Source organism: Sorghum bicolor, chromosome 1, assembly GCF_000003195.3.
Source record: "Sorghum bicolor cultivar BTx623 chromosome 1, Sorghum_bicolor_NCBIv3, whole genome shotgun sequence".
Lineage (NCBI taxonomy): Eukaryota > Viridiplantae > Streptophyta > Magnoliopsida > Poales > Poaceae > Sorghum > Sorghum bicolor.
The window spans coordinates 3,854,240-3,866,248 of NC_012870.2; the positions used below are offsets into that span (position 1 = coordinate 3,854,240).

At 47.8% G+C, this 12,009-nt stretch overlaps 1 protein-coding gene across 1 annotated transcript; it reads right to left on the minus strand.

Annotated features, from left to right (window-relative positions):
* Positions 6,485–10,384, minus strand: LOC8081229. Its single transcript, XM_002466224.2, has 3 exons — positions 9,347–10,384; positions 8,090–8,378; positions 6,485–6,914 (listed from the first exon to the last, which is right to left on the minus strand). The coding sequence occupies exons 1-3, from the start codon at positions 9,995–9,997 to the stop codon at positions 6,880–6,882; spliced, it is 975 nt and encodes a 324-aa protein (XP_002466269.2). The 5' UTR covers positions 9,998–10,384; the 3' UTR covers positions 6,485–6,879.

A 12,009-nucleotide genomic window follows, 5' to 3' on the forward strand; every position in this document is an offset into this window, starting at 1 on the left:
ACATAGTTTGGTCGGAATTGATGAGATGAATCTTTTGAGCCTAGTTAATCAATGATTGGACAATATTTGTCACAAACAAACGAAAGTGCTACAGTACCTGTTTTGCAAAATTTTTTGGAACTAAACAAGGCCCAGGTAAAAATCCGTTTTCGGATGGATTTTCAGCAAAGCTCTGGGCCTTGTTTGGTTCCCAAAAAATTTTGCAGAATTTTTCAGATTCCTCGTCACATCGAATATTTAGACGCATGCATGGAGTATTAAATATAGACGAAAATAAAAACTAATTACATAGTTTGGTCGGAATTGATGAGATGAATCTTTTGAGCCTAGTTAATTCATGATTGGACAATATTTGTCATAAACAAACGAAAGTGCTACAGTATCTGTTTTGCAAAATTTTTTGGAACTAAACAAGGCCCCGGTGAAATTAACGGGGGTTTGTCCCACAATGAAATGGTTTCATTGTAGCAAATGATATCGTCATTTGAAGTCGGCTAAAATGGTGACAATCACAACTTCACCAAATTAGCAAATTAATTCCTTTTTTTCCAAAGGTGTCCGAACTTCGTTATTCGTTAACGACTTGTAAAATAGTGGTTCACATGGGATACGTTCCTAATATCTAAAGTGTTATTACGATCGTATCCAACGTGAACCAGCGTTTAGTTATTAGAAATTAATAAGATGAATTAATTCCAAACATATCTGCTGTAACCAATGCATATCTTTTGAGAGTTCCTCGTTGACTCTAGTTAAAGGACTTGCGTCCTAAAAATAATTTGTGGTAGCATCAATTATTATATATGGTGCGCCTAACTTAAACCAGCATATCCGGCATGTTAACGGAAAAAATATGGAAGTAGTACATATAAACACTCCTATTTAGGTGATGAATTCAAAAGGAGGCATGAGTCTTGAAGAAATGCTAGGGTTTTTTTTTTTTGCGAATAACAGAAATGCTAGTTTAATCCTGGCGCAATATTCTTTTTTCACAGCCGGCAAGGAATTTAATTACTCCCCTCCTCATCGTTGATTGGGCGAGAGCCGAGAGAGGGGTCACTGATGTGGACAGTTAACAGAAAAGCCAGCCGATTAAAGGTGCTTAGGGTCAACTCTTTGGCTCTAACTCGGCGACGCAGGCGGCATCCGTCGCCGTAGTGGGCAGCGCAATACAGCATCGTCACCCCGCGCAGCGCAGCCAGGGGCGGCAACGCAAAGGCGGGCGGGGCGGTGCGTGACGTGACCGTATTTGCCGTCGCCGCTGCCGCTTTAGCGCGGCTCCGCATGCATCTTCGCCGACGGCGGCGACCCCAGCCATGATTTTATACGGCGACTTGCTTGGCGTTTGGCGAGACGCGACGGGCTGTCTGAGCGCTGCTGGTGTGCAATTATCGTCCCGACGCGGATTAGTGGGTGATTAGCTGTTTGTGGAGTGGAGGTCAAGTCGTCGGAACTGCTTTGTTATATTACTCGCAAAAAAAAAAAGTTTAGTTGGAGTAACTGTGCTAGGCTAATGGCACTGCTGGTAGTAGAAGATGGATAGGAAAGAGCAGATGGCGCTCTCACCGGACAAAGCCTGCTACATGGATGGCCTGGCGTTCCGTGCCAAAGCTTTCTTTGACTAGGACTGCTGCTCCGGTGGCATGTTGCGTTGACGGGCTCCAGCTGGGTCCAGGTCCAGCGCAAGCTAACAACAGTGCTAGTAACATTTATGTATTTTTCTATTTTGTTTACATCTTGTTTTACTTTGTCAAAACGAAAAAGAAAAGCATTTCAAAAAAAAAAGTAGGACGAGAGCATTTCCATTCAGATTAGTTACCACAAGTGCGGTCTAGCGGTTTGATTAGTTACCAGGTGTCGGGTATTTCGGAGCTGCAGCAGCCGCTGTTAAAATCTCGACGTGCTTCGCATCGCACATGGCAAATGTGCCTGAACTCTGAAGACTGCTATTCTTTTAACGCACAGCAGAGTGAAAGGCAATAGGGAAGACAAGAGGAAGAGAATGGAAAGCAAAGGCGGACGCCTCGGTGGCAGAAGCGAAAGAGCAAGGCTCCGACACCGATTCCATCTCTGGAGTTGGAATCGGAACACCGACAACTACAGCATGCGATAGAGATCTGCATCTGCTATTTTCCGTTTCCGTGGGGAGACTCGTGTAGGTTGCAGGCTACAAGTTCGTGTCCGTCTGTCCGGAACACCTTCATCGTCAGCAATTCTGGGGATTGTTTAGTTCAAAAATTTTTTTATAAAATTGACACCGTAGTACTTTTATTTATATTTGACAGATATGGTCCAATTATAGAGTAACTAAACTTAAAAAATTTGTCTCGCAAATTACAGATAAACTGTGTAATTAGTTATTTTTTTTATTTATATTTAATACTCCATGTATATGTCATAATCTGAAAAAAAAATTTGTAGAACTTTTTGAAAACTAAACAAGACGTCTACAATTGGTGGTGGCGCCGATGCAGAACCTCTGCATATCCATCCATCGTCAGAAAGCGGCTCCATTCCATTCCTCAAAGTGGACGATGCATCCGATCCGCATGCTTAAGGTATGATCCGAAGTCTGTTTGCTTAAATTTATTTGTTAAATTTATAAGTTATTTAGTAATATTTTTTATTAGAGATTTTTTAAGGTGCTTGGAGGAACCATCGGTTCCTCCCGTTAAAATATTTTGCAGCAGATTCTAGTTAAAAATTCTAATTAAGGGCAGATTAGTACTTTTTTCCTACGGGGCAGATTCTCAACTCTGGAAGGGCTCTCTCCACGAAGACACGAACTGTCGAGATCTGCGTCGCCGCCCGCCCTGCTACCGAGAGTCCGTCGTGTCCCATTCCGGCAGCTTGTCGCATCCTAAGCCGTTGCCTCGCCGCCAATCGAGTCAGCATCACCGTCACCACCACGACGCGTCTCCATTGCCGCCCGCCTCGCTGCCTCATCGACAATCGTCTCGCCACCGCCCTCACCACCACCACCCGCATCGCCGCCGCCCTCACCATTAGCACGCGCCTCCTAGAGTCGCCACCGCTGGCCCGCCCGCCACCGCACGCAACTCCAAACCGGCGACGAATATCAGCTCTCCTCACCGCTGGCCGTTCTCCTAGGTGTCGCCAGCGCCTGCCTGCGAGGGGTCATCGTCTTCCTTTGACTGGTGTCTCCTGCACGGTCTGAGTACTCGTTGTTGCTCTGCCTAGCCAGTAATCAGAACATTGGCCCTTTTCTATGCATGACATGGAGAAATACATTGAGAATTAATTGAAACACGGGATCTGATCATAAGAAGGAGATTCAAATGACCTTCAACATATCTACAGTACAGGTCCATCATAACATGCTCAAGATGAACAAAAGAGGACGTACCTGCAGGGCCTGGCCACCGGTGTGGGGTATAAACCCCTATACCCTTACGGTTAGATTTGGGTCAGGAGACTTGGCCCATTACGAGATGAGTTTGAGGCTTGATCCGACTGCTCGGAGTTTCGCGCAAGGAAACAAGACGTGGAGATCAAGCAGGATTCTAGTCGGTTAGAATAGGAATTGATATCGTACTATCTATGGCAATTGTAACCGACTAGAATTAGTTTCCAGATCTGCAACCCTGCCCTCTGGACTATATAAGGAGAGGCAAAGGACCCCCTAGGATAGATTATCTCAACACAATTCAATACAAACCAGACACGGCGGCCGAACCTGGATAAAAACCTTGTTCGTGTCTTGCGTCACCATCAAGTTCGTAGCTTGCGCATCGTCTACCGATAAACTACTACCGTGGGTATACCCCAAGTAGACTGCCGACTAGCTTTCGTCGACAACCGGAGACTGCACGCGCTAGGGAGCACCTGAGCCAGAGACCGTGCTCGAAGAGTGCGCCAGCCAGGGGACCATCGCGCCGACAGCATTACGAGAGGGAGAGCCGTCCCCCACGTACCTCACCGCTGCCGCCATCACCTCCTTGCATCGCCGCACCACTGCGGCCGTCGTGTTGTGCGCTGCTGCACGTATGCGGGCAGCATGCTCCGTGCTACATCCGCCCAAGATGTAGCCAGAACTGGGGCCTTGCGGGCCCTATGCATCCTGCCCCGCCGCTTGTTGCCTCCTATACAGCCCGCCGTCGCCGCCGTCTACACGCAGCACGCTGCTGTCGCCGCCGCCTGTGGTTGGCTCGCCCTGGCACTTCGTGTGCCTTGCCGCGGCAACCTCGAGTGCGGGAGCCATGGCCTTGACCACACGCATGGCCTTATCCGCCATGAGATCCCACCGGCTGGTCGGCGTGTCCTGTTTTTGTGATTTGGGGACGGGCTGGCGAAGATTTGGGGCACGGTCTGAGCAGCTTCTTATTCTGAGAAGTTCATTTTTTTAATTAGAAGCAGCTTCTAAAATGTTAAAAATACAATAATATCCTTTGATTTTAATTACAAACTAGTTCCGGGTCCACAAATTTTTTGTTCCGATCCACGACTTAAGTTCCTCTTATTTGGTTCTTCCTATTTTCAGACCATTAGATCTAATGAAATGAAGGGCTCTCGTTATTTCCAAACGTAGTAAAATTTCTCTTTTTATTATAATAAATTAGTAAATAGTATTTTCAATCATGATTGTTCAAAAGCAAACAAGCTCTTGGTAGCCTAGCCATACTACTACCCCGTGACGTATTTGAGCGTCTCCTTGTAAATATGTCAATATATACACCCCTGTCGACCTATCACGACTTCCTGTACATTCATAAAAAAATATATAGTGCTGTACTGCTGTTCGTCAACCAAAAAAGTCAGCGTCACTTGGCCCGTATAATACGATAATACCGCCGGTTGTACACATCATAAAATATACTCCTTGTACTGTACAATACCGACATCCTGCCAGAACCCCAACTGGTGGAAGAATGAGCTGGCTGATGCTGACTCTGCATTTCTGCACCGAGTAGAAGAAATACTCTTGGGCAATAAATTACTTAATTGGACACATCTCTTCACATGTCACAAGATGAATCTCCGCTGGTTTTAAGCTATATACTATGGAGGGGACTCTTTTTACATGTACACGATAACACGAATGAGGTTTACGTTAGGTTGCTTCTGACACCCATTGTGCAACTGCACAACCGGCATGACCTGATCGAATGGTGTACGGGCTTCGGGCGACATGCACAATCCACCAAAACTCGCCTCTGGCTTCGCAAAAGGTTTGTGACTGAAATTCACAACAGAATGGTCAGTTGGCGAGTTGTAGCAAGAACAAGATCAGTGAGGCTCGTTCCGTTAGCTCCTTCCAGGACCAGGATTCATTGCAGATTTCCTTTCTTATACAAATTAAGCCTACTGTTCCAGCTGGATTTTTTCCAAGGTCTCGTTTCCTGCTAACTGAACAGGCCCTGAAGGATTCTAACAACCAGCTGTACACTGAACCAAACAGAAATCTAATTTTAATACCGTGACTCAAAACATCGAATGGCCAAGTTGGATTACAAACAGTTAGTTACAAATTACAACATTAAATTTCTGTATTAATAGGGGGTTGTTTTTATTGAACCAAAATTCAGCACAGTATGGTTACTACTAGCTGTTCACAATGCATCACAAACCCACGAGTCATGCTCAGTGCACTGTTGTATTTTGTTTTTCACTGACTGAATGTTACCATCTTGTTGAAACAAAGACAAAGCCGTCTTCACCTCTCTTTACATCGGAAGGAAGCCTATGCTGGGCACAAACCCCCCGTCAACAGGAATGACTTGTCACACGGTGACACGGTCAGTCAGACCATCACTGGAAGTAACGGCAAGCTATACGCAAGATGCAAAATCTCTGATATGCATTGTTTTGTTCCTTGCTCTTTCCGTTCTTAAGAAATATGGTCAATGTCAAGTGCCACAATCCACAAGAGAGACATCTTAGATAGATGGAAGGATTGCACAGCTACTATGGTAAACTGAAACTAATAGTAATTAAGTAGATGTGTCATGAAACTAATACTAGTAATTAGTAGATGTGCCCGGTCTTTCGGAGCTGCAGCCTGCAGCAGCCGCTGTTAAAAATCTCGGTATGCTTGGCTCGCAACTGTGTGTCTGCTGGCTGCAGTCTGCTGCAGTTTGCAAGTCCTATTTGACCCAACCATCAGACATCGCTGCTATTCTTTTGACGCACAGCACCATCGGGCATCGGCCTTCATCGCTGCTAGTATTCTTTATTTCTTTCGACGCGCAGCACAGTGAAAGGAAAAGGGGAGAGCATGGAAAGCAAAGGCGGGCGCCGGGCGGCACACACTTTACGACGACGACGCGGATTCAGTTATCCGTCTGGGTGGCAGAAGCAAAAGAGCAAGGAACCCGACACCGATTCCATCTGGAAGTTTGGAACACATGGATCCCAGAATGCCCAAACCCCGGCCGTGACAACTACAAGATGCGACGGAGATCTGCATCTGCTGTTTCCGTGGGAGACTCGTGTAAAAAGTTCGTTAGTGTCTAGAAGTTCAGACTTCAAGATTCTGGGCCAATGCCAATGCCTAGAACTGGTGAAGAAGTACTATACTGCTAGCCCTGACTCAACCCCAACTGGGGAAGAATGAGCCGGCTGATGTTGACTCTGCAACGAGTACAAATTCTCTTACGCAAGTAATACAACCAACCGAGGTATACGATTCAGGGGTCAAACTCTCGACTATAAATTAATTAACTGAACACATCTCTCTGCACATATGAGTGACATATCACACGATGAATCTCCGCTGGTTTCAAGCTATACTATTAGGAGGGGGCCCTGTTTTTACATGTACACGAATGAGGTTTAACTGCACAACCGGCATGACTTGGCTTCGACGAGATGCACAATCCACGAAAACTCAAGGCCCTGTCTTCGCCAAACGGTTGTGATTTATGAACCATAGGGCCACGGAAATGTTTTAGCCACTGAAATTCACAACAGAGAGAAGAATGGTCAGTTGGCGAGTAGTATTTAGGAAGAACAAAATATCAGTAGATCACAAACTGGTGAAGAGTTGTAACAAGTAGCTGTACACTGAACCCAACAGAAATCCATAGAGTTAATTTTAATATATAATGACTCGAATCTCAAATGGCCAAGTTGGATTAAAAAAGTTAAAAATCACATCTTTAGTTATAACTACAACATTTATACAACTTAAATATCTTACCAATACGGGTTGTTTTGATTGAACCAAAATTTAACACATGATACACAACGCAGGACACATGACGGTTACTACTAACTGTTAACAATGCATCACAAACCCATGAGTCATGAGCATATCATGACCCAACAATGCTCAGTGCATTGTCTTTACACACTGTTTGTTGTTTGTCACTGAATGAATAACATCATCTTGTTTAAACAAAGACAAGCCATCTTCACCTTTCAGTTACATCGGAAGGAAGTGTATGCTGGGCACAACCCCCATTAACATGAATGGCTTGTCATCACATGGTCAGACCAACATAGTAAGTAATGGCAAGCAATACGTGAGATGCAAAATCTCAGATATGCATTGTTTAATTTCTCGCACTTTCCGTTCTTGAGAAATATGGTCAATGCCAAGTACCACAACAGGGACATCATAGATAGATGGAAGGATTGCAAGCTACTATGGCAAATTGAAACTAATACTAAACTAGACCGGAATTGACTTATGAAAAAAGAAACAAATGTTTTTCAATATTTATTATAGGGAACTGAACTTTCACACAAATGTCACTAAACTCTAAAAGAAGTTGTCGTGGCATTGCAAATTTATTTATGCGACATCTACTCCCGGCACCCTTTAAAATGGTGCTTCACATCATGAAAGTACAGGCCAAATAAGATAGCAAAGATACCATGGCCGGGGTGGTTGGTTGCTTGCTAAAATTAGTAAATGGTCTTAACTTTTAAAAAAATCAAGTGCTTAACTGCTTAGCAGTTAGGAATGCAAGAATAATAAAGATAGAATAAGAAATAGGTTATCATGCTTCAACAGCTAGCCAAGTCAAAACGATAGCAGCTATCTATTCTCAATGCAAAGCAAGCAATCTACTGGTAGAAAACAACAGAGTTAGAAAATGGTAAAATAAAGGAGTGGTAAGCTCACCCTTTGAGGACTCCTGGACGAGCACAATATGCATCGCAGCATTGTTTGGTGGTAGTTGCAGACGGAGAGGAGTGAGCTTCCCATTGATAGGGCTGCGTGTGCATATAATGATGTCTTCCAGACCCGTCTCCTCTTGCAACTTGTGGGCGAGCTCCTCCAAGTTGCTTCCATTGAATGTAAAGGAGTGTCCAACTGTGCTGTCATCCACATTGCCCAGATCGTCTGCAATGTGGTAATGGATGGCACGTCCCTCCACCTTGTGCAAGGGAGCGTGGAAAGAAAGAGAGGACTGGAAATACGAGAAAAATTCAAATGTCAACTCTTATTCTGAGCCGCCTGAAAGGCTGAGAAGTAACATGGCAAAAATATATGAAATAATAAGCAAGAAAGTAACTAAAATATGGAAGAAAAAAAAGAGAGAAGAAAGAAATTCTGAAAATAAAAAAGACCAGCATAACACCATGCAGTCCAAGCCATTTGTACAGGCTAAACAAGGCGACATTGCAATGATAGTTTGACGACATTAGGAAACAAACCAAACCAATTCAATAAGCAGCTAAGCACCGCAGCAGAGATGCTGGTAGGTTTGCAATTGGATCACAGCAAACAAGTCAGATAAATGGTTCAGCATGCAAAAAATGAATTTTTAATAACGTGCATTGCTTGCAGTCCGAACAATAATTTGGAAGAATTCAGGAAGCAAAAATGAATTTTAATAATGTGCATTGCTTGCAATCCTACAAAGTTTCAAACCTACCATCCAGAAGAAGAAATAGTGCTAACTCAATCCTACAAGGTTGAAGGCAATGATCCCCAAATAAGAAAGGAACTTTTACAGAGTGAAAGCACTATCACTAGGACAATCATAAAGTTTTCCCAGATACGCCCCAGCCTGGATGGTAGGTTTGCGAACCTACCATCCAGAAGAAGAAGAAATAGAGCTAACTCAATCCTACAAACTTGCAAACCTACCATCCAGAAGAAGAAATAGAGCTAACTGAATCATAAACTTATTAACATTTCAAAATCACCACAATCATAAAGTTTTCCCAGATCCGAAATGCAGTTGAGACTGGCAATCCAAACAAGCGAGGTAGTACTAATAAACGCCTAGTTAGCCCAAGAAGAAATTGGATAAGCACAGCGGAACGATGGTAAGAGTCAATTCCTTTGTCAAGACGGCATCACAACCAATGCTAGTCACGCTCGGCGGGGGCGATTTAGTCAACGCAGGGAGCAAGCAAATTGGGCACGAACCTCGAGCTTGGAGAGCTTGGGCGGCGGCGCCTCGGGCTCCAGCGTGGGCGGTGGCGCCGCGTAGGACTTGGACGGGCGGTGGTGCGGCGCGTGCGTCTGCGGCGGCGGCTTGCTGAGCTCCGGCGCGGGCGGCGAGTCCGGCAACTTAGCGACGGGCGCGGAGCCAGTGCGCTCGGGCGGCGCCGGCGTGAGGAGCTGCACGATCTCGACGTCCCAGAGCACCCAGTCCTGCGTGGCGGAGCGGTGTGGCACGTCGTGGGTGACGGAGTTCCTCCACGGCGGGAGCCCGCCGTTAGCGCGGAGGAAGTGCCCCGCCTTGGACCGGAGCCGCGCCTGGAAGCCGTCCCTTACGGGCTCCCAGTCCACGGACGCGTTGGCGGGGCGCGACGCGGCGGCGGGCGTCTGCGTCACCTTCCGCCCCGTCATCCCCAGCAGGAACGGCTCCCCGGAGGCGGTGAGGTAGTGCCCGTACCGGCTCCGCAGGCGGATGGCGCCCCCCGGGTTGTGCGGCGAGGGCTCCACGGTCCACCGCGCGTTCGCCGAGGACCCGTCCCGGTCCTGCGTCACGTGCGCCTCGTCCTCGTCCGCGTACAGGAACTTGTCGTGGTAGCTCTTGAGCCGCACCACCTTGGCGCGCGCGAATAGCTCCATCGGCGACGGAAGGAGAGGGGAAGACGGTGGTGCTGGTGGTGGTGTGGGATGGATGGGAGGATGGGGGTGACCGGTGAGGACTGAGGACTGGACGAGGAGGATGGATGGGTTGGTGATTTGGAGCGGCGAATGAAGACGAAGACGCGGGGCGGGGGACGTGTGGGGTAAGCGTGCGGGGTGGGGCGGGGGTTTTGACCGGTTCGGCCGCGCGGCGGGGCCGCGGGGGCACGTCGGCTGCGGCGGAGATGGCTTGGCGGGCGGGAGGGGTGTTCGCGGAAACTGGGTGCCCGGGACGACGGATTATCGCCGTTTACCGCGCGGTTGTCCGCGCCAAGGGACCTTGTTAAACTTGGCAAGGTTTTTTTTTTCCTCTCTCCTTCCTTGGGTTTCCTTTCCTGCGCGTTTCTTCGGTTACGACCGTTGATAAGCGCGGTGGCGTGCTCGGGGTCGGGGGGTGGGGCGGCTCGCTCACGCGGTTGGCGTCGTTTCCGTTGGGGTGGGCGGTCGTCGTGGACGTGGGGTACGGAGAGGGCAGCGAGGGAACGAACGGGATCACACGGGGCCGGGGCACGTGAGCTCGTGGCGATCGATCTTCTGATGCGGCGCCTGCCAGGTTTGGCTTCACCTGTCAGCGGGCGCCGGGCGAGACGACGTCACGATGCTTGACCGCCGCCGACCGGAACACCGAACCATGCATGGCCCGCGTCCTGCAGACGGATCGGATTGGATGGGATCTTCATCGGGTTCAGCGCGCGGCCGTGCACTCAGAACAGTCACGCGGTGTTTCGACACGAGCTGCCTCGTGATTCGTGAGCGAGCGGATCGGCCGGCCGCGAGCTCGCCGCCGACGCCCAACTGGCAACTGCCCAAGAGAGGAAAGAATTAGCGGCGAAGCATTGGGGGCGCAGCTTTTGCAGGCGTACGTGTCGCGCGACGACAAAAATCAAAGGCATTTGTTGTATATGTAGACAGCTCGTTGATGATGTGCCTTTGAGCTGCATATATACACACTCCGATGATTGATCAACGCTCCGAGCACGTACGTCATTTCCTTGCGGATTCAATCTAGCAGTTGCGCGCACGCTATGCTGCACTGCATGAGTGTAGTTTTGAATCTAGAATTCGATCAGCTATATCAGTCTATCAATATCTATCTAGAGGCTAGATCAAGCACCCTGTGCAAGCAACACACAAGCCTTGAAAATAAAAACCGGTCTCCCCAGCAAAAAAAAAATGATGCACGAAGTTGAAAGAAATCTGGACTAGCCAGCTACGTTTGACATTTGCGGACGCGGCGTTTGGGAGCTGTCGCTATCCAGCATCTACCACGATTGCCCTTTCTGTCCCTATGGGGACTGTCACGCCTTCCTCGTAGTCGTAGGTCACGCTGAGGTGGCGAGTACAGACAGAGCGATCTGATGTGGCAAACACCATGCCCACAACCACAAACGTGAGGAACATGCGTGCAGGTGCAGGTTAGGGCAGCACGTTCGAGCGGGCCGACCGGGTGACAAGCAAGGACGTTCCATCGTCAAGCAAGCCACGTCACCTCTTCCATATATACAGTAAGTAACACGCAATCAGCCAATCAGTCTCGAAATGGAAAGGGACGGCACACGGTATAGGCAATCAGAATCCACGATTTCTTGCAAAGTTTCCATACGTGATCGAGCATCCCAGCAAAAATACCCGCCGGTCCCCGGTGTAAGCGATATACTAGAAACTTAGAAAGCTCAAAGTTGAGTCGTCACTCGTATATACGACCGGCTAAGGATATTCTTTTGGATTACCATCTCAGTCACTGCCATATCCAGCGGAACGGCGCGTACGCTTTTCATTTTGCCTTTCTCATGCATTTAATTTTAGTACCTCCCCGGAGTTACCGAAAGACGATGCTCATCATGAACACTCACAGTTCACAAATGTGCCTTTGTGGCCTTATCTATGTGATGATAATTCACGTTCAACCAAGGCAGGGAGACCTGTCTAATTAGGCCAGCAGCGTATGAAGA

Coding starts and splice junctions, on each gene's coding strand:
- LOC8081229 (XM_002466224.2), bottom strand. CDS start 9,997: ATGGAGCTATTCGCGCGCGCCAAGGTGGTGCGGCTCAAGAGCTACCAC. Junction 8,379..9,346: donor CCAAGCTCTCCAAGCTCGAG/GTTCGTGCCCAA, acceptor TCGTATTTCCAG/TCCTCTCTTTCTTTCCACGC. Junction 6,915..8,089: donor CGTCCAGGAGTCCTCAAAGG/GTGAGCTTACCA, acceptor TGTGAATTTCAG/TGGCTAAAACATTTCCGTGG.